We start from the raw sequence: 16,401 nt of genomic DNA on the forward strand, positions 1-16,401 counted from the left end.
TAATCATAAGGTTGCCGGTTCAAGTCTCACCACCACCACTGTTGGGCCCCTGAGCAAGGTCCTAAACCCTCAATTGATCAAACTGTGTTCAGTCATAATTGGAAGTTGCTTTGGATAACGTCTGCTAAATATTGAAAATGTAAATGTAAATATAAACCCTCCATCATTTCAGTTTTTCACATCTTACTCTTTATGATGCAACAGAGCAAAAAGATGCAGTGACAGGGTTACATGCCGGAAAAAAAAATCAATAATAATAATAATAATAATCCAGGGCAGCTGGTATGCCTCTATTTGTCAAATGTACATATATACATATGCTGAGAGGGTTAAGAGCCTTGTTCAAGGGCCCAACAGTGTCTGCATGGCAGAGCCGAGATGCAGCGGCGCTGTAAAAAGATAAAGGTCACGAGACGCCACCCAGCTGTCTTCAATCCAGTCATTAAAACCTAACCACGTCATACTAGTGTCGTCAACGTCAGCCACTCAATCAGCCAGCAAGCGTTTCACACTGAGCCGAGAGCCGAGATGAATACTGATTTAGCATCACGATCCCCACGTAGCAGGAACAGGACTCGGAATGAAGGAGAGAGAGAAGAGCGGGACGGACACATGCAACAGCAGATAGAAGGAATGACGTGTGGGTTAAGAGAAGAAGACACAGAGCGATAGGTCTGACAGACTAATGAATAAATACTAAGCAATCATAATCGCTCGTATATCACCAGCTGACCTCTAACCACTGAATATAATCTGTGTGTGTGAAAGAATACATATGCAAGACGGACGTGTACCCTGCATCAGAGAAATCTTTGTTACAGAGCCGACCTCCAGCAGATGGTCCACCCCTTCTTTATGATCCACACATGCACAGGTTGTATATACAGATGACACAGTGTGACCAGAAGCTTATCAAGTCTGTCAGTCCATCTGGTGCAGATGTATACAGCTGTATTACATGTGACTAATCCTCAGCACCCAGGAGCACTAACCTTATAAACGAACCTGTCCAAATTTTTGGCTTACGCCACCCAAGTAGATGTTCGCTCATCGCTTGTCAACAGTTTGTCCTTAAGTTTACCACTGGCTACTTGAACTTTGTCATAATGTATCATTTTTAAATCGGCAGTGTATCCACAGCAAATCTATTAACTAAACTGAATAAACTGGAACAACCCGCTGCTTATGTGTTATTTAAATTGACTGCAGATCATTCAAATTTCAAAGGTCTTTTTTAATACCCGAGTGCACTGGTGTGGACAAATGTCAGCTTCGTTCTGTGCACATGCCTTTGTGAACTCTGCTAGGGACACACACTGGTACTAAAGTGGCGGTGTGCAAAGCCACTGCTACTCATGGTATTTATCATCTCATCTGAGGTACATGCACTTTAACCTCATAAACAAACCACAAGTGGGGCATTCAGGCAGCACAGTGGTCTAATGCGCTAGCACACCCCTGCTGAGTGTTCGAACGCTTCAAATCTCAGCAGAGCCACCGATCTGGCCGGGCATCCACGCAAACACAATTGGGCATGTTTGAGAGAGGACGGTAAGGAAGGTAAGACGGGGAAACAGGACGAGGTCTGTTCCCACTGCGATATGCAATTTCTGAGACTCTGACTGACTACACGAGTGTCGCAGGGTGGTCTACAGCAATACTTGGCCAGAACAGTGGGTGTGCAAGGAGCACTTGACTCCATGTCTGAGCATACATTTGGTTCATATTAAATCAAACCAGCATGTAACTGGAGATTAGTATCAGACTGGGATGTTTACTGTGCACATAAACAGTTTATTTAGAATCTGTGATCAAAATGAACTAAGACTGATGAAAGATTGGGAGATAAGGAGGAAAGTCCTTACACTAGCCCACCACCGAGATCTGGGTTTGACTGGGTTTGGCTCTGGCTTTTGCTCTCTGTCTGACGACTTTTGCATGTTTGTCCCGTGTCTGTGTGTTTCTGTACGTTTCGCTCTGATTTCTGTTCCAGCTCTTAAATACAGGCAAAAGGTGCATCAGCTGTTCTAAATTGTAAGATGGTGAATTTGTAAGTGTGTGGACACAATTAGGGACTGGACAATCCATAGCTGCGGAACAGTGTTAACTCAGGATAAAATGTTTAGTCAGAATAATGAAATGAAATAAATGAAATCAACACGTTATCTCATGTTAGAAGATCTTGTCTAGATTGCCTCCTCTAACACACAACCACATGGAACATCAACATGTTTACACTCCAAAAAACACATGAGCTCCCTAACCCAATTTAAACACTTAGCTATGAGCTCACAGCTAGAAGGGTAATGAAGATCCTGAATGATTTCACCAGACTGGCGTGAGACACAGTCAGGGCAGGAGGACAGGATGAGCCTTAAATCTGCTCTCAGCAGCTCTGCATGCAACATGACGCACCGAGGTAAATAAGACATGAGAAGTACCAAAGGAGAGAGAGAGGAAGCACAGAAGAGAAGGCAGGAAGAGCAGGAAGAAAGAGTAGGATAGGAAAAAGGGAGTGAGAATTCAGAGAATACAGAGCATGAGAAATGTAATCACTGGGTGAAAAGATTCTATGAAGCTCCGACACTAAATTATTGAAATTATTGTGTGTTTGTGAAGACAGGAAGTGCTTATTGTGTGAGAAGTAACTATAATTACCCAGTAACTGTATAAAAATGAAAAGCCCTAAAGAGGGTCACATGTTAAATCAAAAGCTTTTATATTGTGGAACATATGAAAAACCTGCAATACAATGAAAGTATGTTGATGCTGCATTCATGAACAACTAGCACATACAGGACCTTAAATGGGACACCAGTCCAGAATAGAGCACAGATACAGAAATCCAGGTCAGGCTTCGCAGCACTTTAGGAAGTGGCAAAAGTATGTGAACACCTGCCTACAAGTTTGATATTGTGTCCTAAAGCCATGAGCACTCATAAAGAGTTTCTATGCTGCACGAACGCAAACAAGACCTCAATGCAATGGATGCAAATGGATGGACACCTACACATTCCATACAAGGAACAATCTTTAACATGGTATGGCTATGGGTATTTTAGTGCACAATTTCAATTTATTTGCTCAATTAAAAAAAATAGCAAATAGACAATTAAATGTTAATGTTCCCTGTACATCATGTGTTATATAGTTTTTAAGTAGGGTTGGTATGTGGGGTTGCCAGTTGTTTTGTCATTGATAACAATCTAAACCAGACTTTGCTGTGGCAGAGTGCAGTCAAAAATATTTTGACATTGTTAAAATAAAATATTCCAAAAAGTTCAAAAAATTAATTACACAGTTAATTGAGTATTAGCCTGTTGTGTGCATCATCTATCAGGCTTCCCAGTGATAGTAAGTCACATTTACCTTGTCACCCTTCTTTCAGTGACCACTTACATTACATGGTATGATTTAATAACAGTAAAATAATATTTAAAGCATAATTGCGGGAGACAATTCCTTGTGCGTCGGTCTTGATTCCTCTGTTTAGCATGTAAAGGCCCTAAATTTGCCATTATAAAGTTTATTGTAGTTTGTTTTGGTTTTTCTTTGTCATACACATTTGTGAAAGTGATATACACATATAAAATAAATACGTTACGAAATGTCCACACAAAATGATTTTCTTTCATTACTACTGGATGTTTACTATTTAATCCCTTGTGTGATGGACAACTAAGAACCTCCTACAGTTTGAAAAACAATGACTGATAAAAACAGCTTTCGGTACATCACTGTTATTGTTTTTGTCAACATGGCTAATACATAAAGACATAAATGTTGTTTTTCATGGGTACAAAAGAGGACTCATTCAAATGGTCGCTTATGAAAATGCTAATAATAGTATTAATCATTATCGTTGTTTGTTGCAGGTTAAAAATTTCAGCCAGAAGCTGAATCACTGTTAAATAAAACCAGATCAAATTCTTAAGAAAGGATGAGCGCTTGAAAAGAGGTGATCAGAACTATTTACTAAACACCTTCAATGAAATCATTGAAACCTTCACTAAGCTGACTCTTATACAGCCGACTTTAATGAGAAATGCAATCAGTTGCCCTGTTGGAAGACTCTTTTCAGGGATTTTGTTCTGAGGGCTCTAACAATACCAGCGTAATGAACCCAGGCTTGGTGGTGGTTACTACTGAATTCTTGTACTGATTTATCAGTTTGCAGTAAGGGTATGCGCATGTTGTGCAGGCCATGAGCGTGTCTCTAGTGCTCTGTGGGTCAGATGAGAGTCCCGTGCTTTAGGCATGTAGCCTTCACGCGCTCGCTCGCTCACTCACAAGGCAGCTGCCGAACCCTGTGGGTGCCGCCAGTCAGCACTCATCAACTGCTTCTACCTTTTGATCACACAATGAGCGTCTTTACATGTGCACTAATCGTACGATTATAACACCACTGCATTATAACACTGCACGTATTAGTGCTCATGGAGGCAACACACACTGATGAATAAAACCAGAGTATGGTCATTCTCTTATTTCTAGAAATCAGAATTCTAGAATGAATTTATCAAGCTGTAATCAGGTTACTCGGTGGATGTAACCTCCCTTCTCTGATTAATACCAAAGTTCTTTATCTGCCCATGCATGTCAGGCTTCAATTTACCAATGGTTTAGAATTAGTATTGTGATATACTATGTGTGAAATGTGGACACTCCTCCTAAGTACTGGGTTCAGAAGATTCAGAATCACCTATTGAACTATTAAGTAACATGTATAAATCAGTACTGACAACACCAAAGGTAAGTGTAGTTTTGAATGTAGAGTTTAATTATTACTCGTCTCCGTCCCTATCTTTCATTTGAGGTGGCGGAAACACTGATACACGCGCGTTTTTGTCACCAGCCGTTTGGACTACTGCAATTCCTTATTGCACGGACTTCCCGCCAAAACCCTCCGTCCCCTGCAAACTATACAAAATGCAGCTGCTCGGGTCCTGACATTTACCCGAAAGTTTGACCACATCACCCCTGTTTTGGAAGAACTACATTGGCTGCCAATTTCCATGCGCATTAAATATAAAATTCTGGTCTTGACTTTTAAAGCACTTCATGGTCTCGCTCCCGCCTATCTTACTAAACTCCTCACACGTCACACACCATCACGCAAACTAAGGTCGTCAGACACGAATCAACTATCTGTTCCTAGATTTAGGATGTCCACTATGGGCGGCAGATCCTTCAGCGTTGCCGCCCCAACACTCTGGAACCCTCGACTCTTCGCTCTATTTCTTCTCTTTCTGCTTTCAAGGTGTCTCTAAAAACCCATCTCTTCTCACAACACTTTCATTCTACTTCTTGAACTTATATCTCTAACCTATCCTTACTCACTGTCGGTTTGTTTTTGTTTTGTTTTGCCTTGTCTTGTTTTGCGTGTTGTCGTTTGTTTTCACTTTTTATTACTGTACAGCGACCTTGAGCTTGGTGAAAGGTGCTATATAAGTTGAACTTATTATTATTATTATTATTATTAATTACAATGAAACGTTTAAAGCCTACATCTGAAGCTTCGCTAACTAAACTGCAAACCAACACAGACTTATTTATAAAGTTTTACACATCCAGGACTGGAGCAGTTAAGATCAGCTTTGTGATACCCACATAGCAACAGCACTTTGTGTAAAGTTAATGCACATTTTGTTCACATTTGTTTTCAATAATTGATTAAATAGTGAAATGATGTTTTTACTCTGCCTGCTTTTCATTTTCTGATTGTAACATCTACTCTTAACAATAACAGCTTATCAGAATTGTAAAATTTAGGCAGTAAAAAGAAATCTTATTAATATAGAGCAGAATGAAGTTCACCGTATTGGTCCGTCCCTCCACAGCAGTAACAGTTTCTTATGTGGCCCCTTGGAAAAATTTAATTGCCCACCCCTGTTGTATTATGTGCTTCATAATGTATCACACACTTGCAATATGAGACCGAACAGGACTGCAGACAGGCCAGTCTAGTACCTGCAGTATTTTACCATATAAAGCATGCTGTTGTTACATGTGCAGAATGTGGCTTGGAATTGTCTTGCCATGACAAAGAAAAGTCCCTCAAAATGAAGTTGTTTAAATGGCAGCACACTGTTCCTTTTCTCTTTGACCTGGACAAACTGTTGTTTATTATTTGTAGAATGTGTTTAAAAATAACCCTGACAAACTGAAAGTCACTAATCAAAAACAAAAAACCTGATAGTGTCATCATTATAAAGATAAAACTGATATTTTTGATTGGCGTGTGTGTCTGTGTGGGTGTGTGTGGCAACTGCTGATGCCATTAGAGAGCAACCATTACAGTGTGGAGGAAGACATTGCACTATTGGCATTTGTCACCCCACCCTCACTATATGACACCCTGACATGATCATGTTCGCTATCAGTTTTCCAAATCAGCTACATGCTGCATAGTAAAGCTTTGCGAGTCAAATACTTGTGCAAATAGTTTTGGCCACAATGACTGGCGGAGGTGGTCAAATTCTCAGCAACACCTGGCAAAGCAGCTGCATGGTTCAGTTTACACACGGGGTGACATATCTACACTCCTGTTGTGCCATTAGAAAAAGGATGCCATGAAAAAAACCTGTGCTCTGTCGAGCAGGTGCAGGCCAGAGTCTGACTCACTGCCATGGCATTCGGCCTTGACCATAACTCTTACTGTGAAGCACGTGCCGCTGTCCACTAGTAGAGGCTGGAATACTGGTAAAAATAAGACACTGGAAACTAATTAACCACCATTACATACTGTAGTTCAAACACATTTAACACCACAGAAGTGCTAGCACACCACTGCGAGTGTTCAAACTCAAGTTTAAATCTCAGCAAAGCCACCGAGCTGGTCAAGTGGCCACACAAACACAAACGGCCAGGTTTAAGAAAGGAAAGGTCTGACGACGTGTCTTCCCGCTGTATGCAAAATACCTGAGGTACATCTCCAGGTATGCATGAGTGGGGGGAGGGAGTCACATAAAGCTTTTGTGATATGGCTCAGTGTGGAAGACCAAAGCTGGTAGGTGATGAGAAGCGGACGCAGATTGGACATGTCCATGATGTCCAGTGCTACCACCACTACACCCCTTTCTTTAATACAGGAGGGCAAGAAACTGCACGCTGCCTTCAAAACTCAAATTAATTCTAAATTTAAAATAAATAACAATAACCAATAACATCATTTGGCTTTGAAGAAAATGTAGAAAGCCATTTCCTCACCTCTTGCTGAGAGTTTTTTGGTGTTGATGATTTTGGCAGCGTACTCTTGGCCTGAGCAGAGCTTCACACATCGCCGCACCACTGAAAATGCTCCCCTGGGGATGGAAATACAAAAATGAGTTGAACATTTTGTTAGTCAGGGTTAATTATGCATAGTAGTAGGCACAATACATGTTTTATATGAATCATACAGCAGACAAAAGAATTTAGTCAAAACAGGTTTGAAAAGATTTTGAGCTACTCTGCAGGGCTGCAAACATAAAATAAAATGCACACATTAAAATCAGACTGACGTCAGACCTACCGAAGACCCTTTTACAGTCAACACGGTCAATACCAATACATTTAGTCTAATAGAAGCATGCCAGCACACCTGCACTGCACTGTTGGCCTCTTACTCATTCGTTAAAGCCCACTTAAGCTAGGGCGCCCAGGTGGCACATACACCAGCACCGAGTTTCTGGACTCCTTGGTTTTGAAACTCTGTGTTGCCTCCGGTCGGCTGGGCGCCATCTAGCGGGCATAATTTGCAGTGCCTGCAGCACATACTAATTGGCCACCGTATCTGCAGGGTGGGGGCCGGACTATGTGTGGGTGGATGGGTCTTCATACGCTGAGTAAGGACCCTGACTGGAGGAAGAGACGCCTGTGCAGAAAGCAGAGGCGAGAAGAGGAGGGCTGTACACGTGTCGGAGGAGGCGTGTAAAGCAGCGTGCTCTCCTTGGATGCAATCTGGGATCCCTCACCAGCGGAAGACAAAATTGAGTGCGCCAAACCGGGAGGAAAATGGGGAGAAAATGCATTTTAAAAAGCCCACTTAAGTCAAAGTGTGCCAAAACTGAAACACAGACTTTGTCTCATGGATGCACATCTGCATGGTGAATGATGAAGGTTACCTGCAAACATGCATTAAATCACTAGCTTTGTAAAACTACCAAAAAAAATTAAAATTCATTTCATTATTTTATTATATTTTGCTCAGTTTGCAAAGTAAATGCCATTGTAATGCTGGTACAAAAGCTACTTTCTTAGCACAAAAGGAATATAAAAGCATATTTATTGTTACACTCATACTGCTCAAGTTTGAAAGCGATGAAGCACTTCATTATCCTCAAAAAATACTGACTTGCAATACAGCATTGTTAGGAATTGTAAATGTGGTTGATCTAAAGCTTTAAATAAACAAAAAGCCTCTTTGCATAATAATACTCGATAATAACTAATTAAAAACCTTGTATACAGTGTAAGCTCCACACTGTACCAGCTTCTTTGTTTATTGCATTATTTTCTTTTTTGCATACTCAGCTCATCTCATCACTGACTATGTTAAGGCATTTTTTCTTACCTATGTGAAACAAACATTTATTCTGTAATAAACCTTACAAAATAAATGCGTCGAACATATTTGGACACCAGACCTTCAGTGAAACCAATTCCAATTCAGTGAAAAGAGCACTTGTTAGGTCACTGATGTTGGACGAGGAAGCCTGGCTTGAGATCTATAATCCATTTAATTAAAGGTGTTCAATGTTAAGGTCAGGGCCCTGTTCAGGCCACTGGAGTTCCATCACATTAAACATGTCTTTATAGACCTTGCTTTGTCTACAGGGCACATTCATGCTTAACTGGGTAAGCAACAAAGAAGTCATTGTTTGATTAATGCTGTCAGTTTAAAAAATTTCATTTAAACTTATGAGCTCATAACACAACATGGCAGTAATCTTGAACAGTAAGGTTAACTAACACCATGAGCAAAACCCATTTAGGATTCAAAATGTAGCTCAACCACTAGTCAAATTTTTTTTTTTTTATATTTAAATATAAGAATTTTGCCCATATCTAATCTGAAATATTTGTTTGACCTCCAGTGAACTCTATTATGCTGGTGTATATATAAAACAATGCAGAAACACGAAGCAGAATTAAAAATGTCATAGTCAAACTCTGATCCTCCAAGTACTTTTTCTGATGTTATATAATCTGCAAGATTTTTTAACTGCATCAAAATACAATAAATTAACTAGAAAATCACAGTAACAATAAAAAAGTCTTTCCTGTCAATTAAGCAACAGTTCAAAATTCATAGATGGTCACTAGATGGTCTTTAATTGACCCTAACAACTGAGTCTGAGTGCACTTTATTAAGCCTCCTGAGTGCTCTTAAATGACATACAATTGATCTGTGACGTCTGTGGAAGCGTGGATGTGACAAGTCAGCATGTGCGCTCTGACTGGAGGCTCTGATTTGCCTCCTCTCCCACTGCTCCACTTATCAGTGGGATAATTGCAGCTGCTGGTGAAAGAAGTGTCCTTTACAAACACTCAGACAGAGCAAACGTTACTAGCGGCACACTTTAACACATGTAGAATAGTATAAACACATGACAGGAATATCCAGTCATAGAATGACTACAGTCACATGAAACCTATTAGCAAACCTGTGCGTACGTAATACTGCATTGTGCATACAATTTAACCTGGGTGTCGTGCATTCTGCAGAAAACTGCACATGCACAGTTACCACACACCGATACAGGTACAACTTCTTAATACGTACAATCATTAATTATTTAAGGGAATGTATACCTATCATACATATGAACTTATAAGTAATGTGTGACTATTTTCAGGAAATAGGGTAACAGACTTGAGACTTTGATATGGATAAAATACTCATTTTTAGATTTAATTATATTAGGTTAAACATTTTCCACTTTAACAGTGAAGGTGTATTTAACACACTAACTAACCACACAACACACACAGCAAGCTAAAATTTACATTTATGGCATTCAGAGCACACTCCTATCCAAAGCAGGTCACAACAGTGACCGAATACAATGCAAGCAGTTGAAGGTTAAGGGCCCTGCTCAGGGGACCAACAGTGGCAACTGGATGGTGGAAGGCTTATGCCTAGTTCACACTACACGACTTTTGCCCTGATTTTCGCTCGGCGACTGGTCGGCGATTGATTTTCCGGGTCGGGAGCAACTCAGCGTTCGCTCGGCGATCAAAACTCGGCTCTCAGTCGCTAAGTGTGAACTATCCAACAACTCGACCCGACCGGCTCGCCGAGCGCTCGGCGACTGGATTGAGTTTTCTAGCACGCCAGATATCTGATCTCAGACGGGCAACTGGGAATGAGTGACATGTCGAACAGCCAATGAGAACACAGGATACAGCGTGAGGGGAAATGCAGGAGAGGACAGGTTACAGGGGCTTAATTAATATAGTTTATATCAGGATACACCGGCACACACACGTTTTTTACAGTATTTCTGATTTGATCGTCCTCTACAAAACATAACACCCACGCTGCATTGCAAAACTTACTACAAAACAAGCCATATACTGTTCGTGTTGCCAAATCCACTCAGATTCATTTATTTTTCCTCCTTGATATTACGCTGCACATCAGCGCACAAACCCTTTGATCTCTCGCTACTTGTTGACGTTCATTTTTTTGGACGTGGTATCATTAAACTTCTCGTCACTTCTCACGTGTGTTTTTGTAAAAAACAAAAAAAAAGAAAGAAAGAAAAAAAGGGAGACCAGAGAAGCTCGTCTGCGATTCCAGTTGGTGATGGATCGTGTAGTGTGAAACCCCCTATCATCGATCAGTCGTGTAGTGTGAAATATACACCGACTGAAAGACTCCCGAGTGCAAAAGATTCAGTCGTGTAGTGTGAACTGTACAGCGACCTGACCACTTGGAAAGTCGTGTAGTGTGAACTTGGCATTAAACAAGCGACCTTCTGATCAACAGTCTAGTACCTTTACCACTGAGCTAACAGTGACCCTAACATGAATTGTGTTTGACATTTTACGGCTTGCAGTAAACCTTTCAGTTTACCCTTAACAGTCAACTGCTGGCTATTTACTGGTTTTAAAAAAATCTGCAACATTTCCAAGATTCATACATGAAAAATACAAATGGATCGTTTTACAATGCAACTTGAAACACATCTTCAAATACGACAGAGACTGATTGTGGTGTATAACTAAGGAATCATTTGAGTGAACTGACATTTTTTCTGCAACAGTGCCTGATCTAGAAAATCCATTTTATAAACTAAATGATATACATCTTAAATTTGTGACAGCATTTGGGATAGTATTTTTATATTCCAGCATGAACATGCCCGGTGCACAAAGCAAGGTCCATAAAAACATGGTTTTAAGAGTCTGATGTAGAAGAACTCCAGTGGCTTGTAAAGAGTCCTGACCTAAACACCAACAAATATCTTTGGAATGAATTGGAACATTCACTAATGATCAGGCTTTCTTGTCCAACATTAGTGCCTGACCTTAATAAACGTAACTAAATGGGGACAAATTCAAACAGACATTTTTAGAAACACTGGAAAAGCCTTTCAGACTAGTGAAAGCTGTTATTGTTCTAATGGGCAGAGGGCAACCATGTTCATTTTTAGGGTTTTGGAACTGGATGTTCAACAAGCTTGTGGTCGGGTGTACACATTGTGGCCATACAGTGCTTTCGATTTTTTTTTATCAACCATTTTATCCTTATCATGGTCGCAAGTCTGGTTCCACCTAAAAAAAAATTTGACAAGACATTGTCCTCACAATTAGCCCAGTTATCCGGAGATGTGCGACAGCCATCATGTACATCTATACACGTATTTTGCATCTAAACAACAACGTTTCCACATTTTTCTTAGTTTATCACTTCTCAGATGTAGGGTTAGTCTGGCCTGCTAATACACACTTCAGTAATACACAACTTCAATTACTGTCTCATTTCCTTCAACTCAAGCTGTCGTCTTATTGCATCATTCACACCTGACTCACATGTTTTATTTTTGTATGCTCACAGGAGCCACCAAAAGTGACGCCAAATTTAGACATCATTTTAAGTCTGTTCAATGAAACAGAAAAAATACAGTTTCAGATTGTCACTTTCACTACCCGTCAAAAGAAACAGATTACAGATCACAGCACAGGCGCCCGAGCACCACAGCAGCCAAATGAACTAGCTCACTACTGCTGAGACCTCAGTTACAAGTCTCAGCTGTGCTATTGACCTGACCGGGATTCTAAAAGGCGCAACTGGTTGGGCCGTGGGAGGGAGAGTCACAGGGTTTCTCCTTGCTACTGCAAATATGGCCTCTGCCGGCCGGTCCTGGCGTCTGAGAGCCAACCGTTCTGGAGGGGGCGTGTGACATTCTGCAGCTCTACTTGGTCAGAGCAGGGCTATTGCAAGCAGCAGAGAATTTGTAATGAAGAGGGAAAGGTCTAAATTTGGCAAATGAAGATTTTTTGCCAAAATGAATGGGCCAAACTTAAACTGCAGTGCTGCAAAAGACTTTTTATATCACACCAGCTTTGCAACTAAGTAAATGTTTTGGGTTTTTTTTCTGTGGTCTGTATAGGCACAAAGTCATTACAAAATACATTATGTAAACAATTTTAAAGTGAATACAGGCATTCAAAGTATGTTAAATAAGAAAACACAGTGGTTGGACACTACTATGATGTGATGCTGTGTGTTCCACCCCGGTGGGAATCAGACGACGCTGTGTGATACCGTCTGCCCCATAGTACCTGTGTGGTATCAGTACTAGGTGATGCTGTGTGTTCCACCCTGGTGGGAATCAGACGAGGCTGTGTGATACCGTCTGCCCCATAGTACCTGTGTGGTATCAGTACTAGGTGATGCTGTGTGTTCCACCCTGGTGGGAATCAGACGACGCTGTGTGATACCGTCTGGCCCATAGTACTAGAAAAGGTGACGCTGTGTGTTCCACCTGACCCGCAGTTTAAGGATTAACAGTAAAGACATCTGGGACGCCTGTCTATGTAAGACAGAGATATCACCACGGACAAAATTGCTATATGAGCGTCACTGTGTGGCAGTAGAACTGGAACATTGTACTATTGGTGACGACCGGTAGTATAAGTTACTTTGTCTGCTGTCAGTCTGTGGGATAGTCTTAGTATTTAGTATTGTAATTTCACCATTAATATGTATAATTAATCCCTTATAATAACGTGTATCTCTCTTGTTTTAATTTCATATTCTCTAAATTGTAGGGTATATTTTACTATATTTTCTTTTAGTTTTCATGTTCTTAATTGCTTATCTCACATGTTTTAATCTGATATTCCCTAAATTGTAGGGTATATTTTACTATATTTTATTTTAGTTTGTCATGTTCCTAATTTTTTATCTCTCTTGTTTGAATTTCATGTACTCTTAATTGTAACTAAATTTTTGCAAGAGGTCTTTCTGAGGTTCTAGATCTCAGGAATATTTTAATGCTTTTAATCAATTTTTTTTTCCTTATGTAAAGCACTTTGAATTGCCAATGTGTATGAAAGGTGCTATACAAATAAACTTGCCTTGCCTTGCCTTACTACATTGACTGTATGGCAACAGGTTTGGACATTAACATTAACATGACTCACACAGGCTAAACCTTATTCTGACTTCACCCTTTGCAATGGATCCCTTCTAAAATCATTCCCAATTATTTGTACTGACCTTTCCATAAATAAAACATAATTTAATGTATTTTGTGCACAGAGTTTCAGGGTGTGCATGAAACATGATCAAATATTATGCAGAGCACAATAAAATGTGACCGTACATAAATTTAAATCCAGCGGGTGAAAGTGTCAACAACAGTCAGCTGAATTCCTGACACTGACAGCTTTTTCCAGTGTTTCTGAAATGACTACAGCAAGTTCAATTTCCATTTCACAAGAAACTACTTGGACTCATTTTAATGTCCTGTCCAAATCCAAAAATACTGCATGTTAACATAAGTTACCGTTAACATTCCTCAACATGTCCTAAATGGCTGTCCGCTTGATGTATAGCGCACTAGATAGGGTGGTTTGTAGTTAATATATAGTGCATTAATGTAGTGTGCACGGAGGTATTTGGGATTCAGCCAGCGTCTGCACCACCACACCTACCTCGAGCTCCAATTCTACTGCCGTTTGTTGGCTTCTCGATACGAAACCGATGACAGTCTCGACTACGTGGATTAATCGACTATTCTGGCATGCAGACGCGAATCAAGGAGTGGCAAAAACAGAATAAAGTGTTACTCACTTGCCAAGTTCTTCATACAGCTGATATTCGTCAGTGAATCGTGTGCAGGTTGTTGTAGCCATGTCTCTCCTCACTCAGGTTTCTACTCTCTCTCTCTGGTGCTCTCCAGTACAGCCTGCCTCAGCTAGCTACACCGCTACAGCTAACGCTTAGGTCAGGTGTAAATACTCGACTCTAAATTCAAACTGAAGTCTTTAAGTCACTATTTCAAGGTGTAAATCAGTAATAAGAGTAAATATCGCGGTTAGTGGACGACGGACGCGCTCTGCCCCCGCTCACCCTCCCGACTGTAGTTCTTCTCCACAAACCGTTATTCCACCCACCCGTATTTTGATAATGCCCGCCCTCGCGCTCTGATTGGTCAACTCGCATTCAGAAGCAGTCATTCGATTGGATACTTGAGAAGTCAACTACATCACCAACGACTGTTTAATTAGATAAAGAGGCGGCACGGTGGCTCACAGCAAGGTGGTCCTGGGTTCGATCCCCATGTGGACGGTCCGGGTCCTTTCTGTATGGAGTTTGCATGTTCTCCCAGTGACTGCGTGGGTTTCCTCCGGAAGCTCCGGTTTCCTCCCACACTCCAAAGACATGCAAGTGAGGTGAATTGGAGATACAAAATTGTCCATGACTGATGACTGTGATTGACATTGAACTTGTGAACTGATGAATCTTGTGTAACCAGTAACTACCGTTCCTGTCATGAATATAACCAGTGTGTAAAACATTAAGTTAAAATCCTAATAAATAAATAAGCTGAAATAGCTCCCTGTTTAAAGAGAATTTTCATTTTAAGAACATGTGTGTTATTAGAGCTTACAATGCTTTCAATCTATAAAAAAATACTGGCTCAACGGCATCAAGGCATCTCTGTGTTTGTATTTTCAGTGATTGAAGAAATGTGGTAAAATAAGTGCATTTAGAAAGACGAGACACGAAAGCGTACGAAGAACCACGAAAACGGACGAAAGCGCACGAAGACGCACGAATACACACGAAGACGCACGAAGTCGCACGAATACACACGAAGACGCACGAAGACGCACGAAGTCGCACGAATACACACCAAAGCGAACGAAAACGCACAAGTTTGCTCGAATGCTCAGAAAAGCTCACAAAGACGCCGACAGACACTGCAACGAATCAAACAGGCTTGCAGTACTCTACTTTTATTTGTATTTTGCAGTTTTAATATTCTAAATTATTTTTATCAGACTTCAAACGCGGCAGAGAGGACGCTGCTTTAGCTGAGAATTTGGAGGGCTGTGTTTCAATCCACGCAGGCCTGAACCCGCTGTATCAGACTACACACGAAACTAATAACTAATTAAAAGCGAGTTTTGGATATTGTGGCGCTTTTTGTAAGAACCAATAACCAATCACAGAACAAGAGGTGGGAAATGAAGGAATGCAGGTGTAAAAATAAATAACGCCACAGTGGGGTTTAGTCTCCCCCCTTGCGGCTGATTAGTGTAACTGCACGCTGAGCTTTATTTAACACACTGTTGACTCTAAAGCAAAGAGGAATCTCATTTTGCATTTGCAAATTTAATCTTGTTGCGTTACCACCATTTATTTATTTATTTATTTTAACTGCACCAAATGATCCCGGTCAGCCTTGCAGTGGGTTCAATGTCACCCGGATACACAAGGCAAAAAGCTGTACACCCTGGACAGGAGGGGTTCCACTACAGATCTACACTCACTCACATATTATCATAGACAAGGATCGAATAGCCACACTGTGCCACTACATTAATGAAAAACAAAAATATGAAAAAATTGACTTGCATAAAATATATATCACCCGAGGTTGTGTCCACCTCCCAGAAGCTTGCAAAAGGTGGATTGACTATGAATTGTATTTCCACTTTGCACCCAGTGTTTTCAGGTATTTACTGAATGGATGATTAACACCACTAGAGGTTGACTGTGGTGCTCCAACAGGACATAAACTTGACACAATGACTTGTGTCAAGTTCCTGACAAGTTCACCTCTTTACTTTATAAACTTTGTACTTTTTAGGAAGGCCCAGTGACACAGCTGGAAAAGTTGGAGTCACACAGCAACATGGGTTTAATCCTCATATTCGGTCTCTGCATGTTCTCCA

General features: G+C 40.7%; 1 protein-coding gene across 30 annotated transcripts in view; it reads right to left on the reverse strand.

Moving 5' to 3' along the window:
- Positions 1 to 14,598, reverse strand: part of camk2b1 (calcium/calmodulin-dependent protein kinase (CaM kinase) II beta 1) — a 63,681-nt gene extending 49,083 nt beyond the window's left edge. For 18 of the 30 annotated variants that reach the window (XR_010015546.1, XM_063017549.1, XM_063017552.1 and 15 more), the window contains exons 1-2: positions 14,291 to 14,598; positions 7,210 to 7,304 (exon numbers count right to left, since the gene is read on the reverse strand). Coding sequence is in view for 29 of the 30 variants with exons in the window: in XM_063017549.1 (XP_062873619.1) it covers positions 7,210 to 7,304; positions 14,291 to 14,352 (157 nt within the window). In the remaining variant the exon portion in view is untranslated. The remainder of the gene's footprint in view (positions 1 to 7,209; positions 7,305 to 14,290) is intronic. The other 12 variants (XM_063017570.1, XM_063017564.1, XM_063017568.1 and 9 more) reach the window with 1 other exon arrangement.
- Positions 14,599 to 16,401: the final 1,803 nt, after the last annotated feature.

This window comes from Trichomycterus rosablanca, chromosome 21 (genome assembly GCF_030014385.1).
Source record: "Trichomycterus rosablanca isolate fTriRos1 chromosome 21, fTriRos1.hap1, whole genome shotgun sequence".
NCBI classification, from domain to species: Eukaryota; Metazoa; Chordata; class Actinopteri; order Siluriformes; family Trichomycteridae; genus Trichomycterus; species Trichomycterus rosablanca.